At 38.7% G+C, this 1,018-nt stretch overlaps 1 protein-coding gene across 1 annotated transcript; it reads left to right on the top strand.

The window, feature by feature from the left end:
• Nucleotides 1-167: 167 nt before the first annotated feature.
• LOC111662598 (protein DOP1B-like) lies at nucleotides 168-971 on the top strand (the record flags this gene model as incomplete). The annotated part of the gene is made up of 3 exons (XM_023416513.2): nucleotides 168-250; nucleotides 583-711; nucleotides 823-971. Coding segments are annotated over exons 1-3 (297 nt in total), but the record flags the coding sequence as incomplete, so codon positions are not given.
• Nucleotides 972-1,018: the final 47 nt, after the last annotated feature.

Below are 1,018 nucleotides of genomic sequence, written 5' to 3' on the forward strand. Positions count from 1 at the left end.
TTAGTGTGGGTTCTGTTTAATCCTACAGATGTTTATTACTATGCCAAAGCTAAGGACACATACCCCATATCTTCATGAGAGAATGAAACTGTCTTGTCTGTCATGTGTATTTGATTTTATTACACAAATGAAGTTAAATTCATCCAATTTCTCCTGTCCTCTGCTTGACTTCCCTGTGTTCTCTATAGTTGGAAATCCATTATTGACCACCTGCTGACTCATGAGAAGACCATGTTTAAAGACCTCATGAGTGAGTACAGCCTTTAGGAAATGTTTGCGATGTCGTAAAGATACAATTGTCTTCTAGAGGTGTGAGCAAATCTGTGATACAGAAGGTTCATTTATTATTTTGGAGTAGAATGAAACATGTTGGGAAAGGGATGTACAGTGATGGTTGTGAAAATAATCAATTCATACAAAAGAGAATAAAGTTCAACCTTCCCAAGGATTCAAATAAGTCATGTATTGAAATTATTTTCTAACCGGTGCAGTCAAAATATCTCTTCTGGAAGTGTCATGGTCAAATTGTAGAGATGTTTTTGATTATTTGCTGTTACAAACCATTATTTATCTGTGATGTAGGCATGCAGAGTGGCTCCTTGAAACTGTTTGCTAATGTAGATCAGAAACCCATGCTGCTGAAGCGCCAGGCATTTGCCATGTTCAGTGGAGAAATCGACCAGTATCATCTCTACCTGCCCCTCATCCAAGGTGTGGTACTGCTACCACTACTGAATGATTATTTAAGTTTTTATCTAACTAAAAAAGAGACATTAAGATTGATTGTGTTCTTTACCGATTATAAAACCCTCTTCCTTTCAGAGCGTCTCACGGAGGCTTTGCGTATGAACCCTAGCCCTGCTGTTTTAGCCCAGATGTTCCTGATGTTTCGTGTTCTCCTGTTGCGGATTTCATCCCAGCATCTGACATCTCTTTGGCCAATCATGGTGACAGAACTGGTAAGAACCTGGGTTTATACACTGGGCCAATACTGTATCAGCGTCTATTTTAATTATTA

Source organism: Seriola lalandi, unplaced genomic scaffold (genome assembly GCF_002814215.2).
Source record: "Seriola lalandi dorsalis isolate HSWRI2012SDOR001 ecotype SW California unplaced genomic scaffold, Sedor1 jcf7180002000639, whole genome shotgun sequence".
NCBI classification, from domain to species: domain Eukaryota; kingdom Metazoa; phylum Chordata; class Actinopteri; order Carangiformes; family Carangidae; genus Seriola; species Seriola lalandi.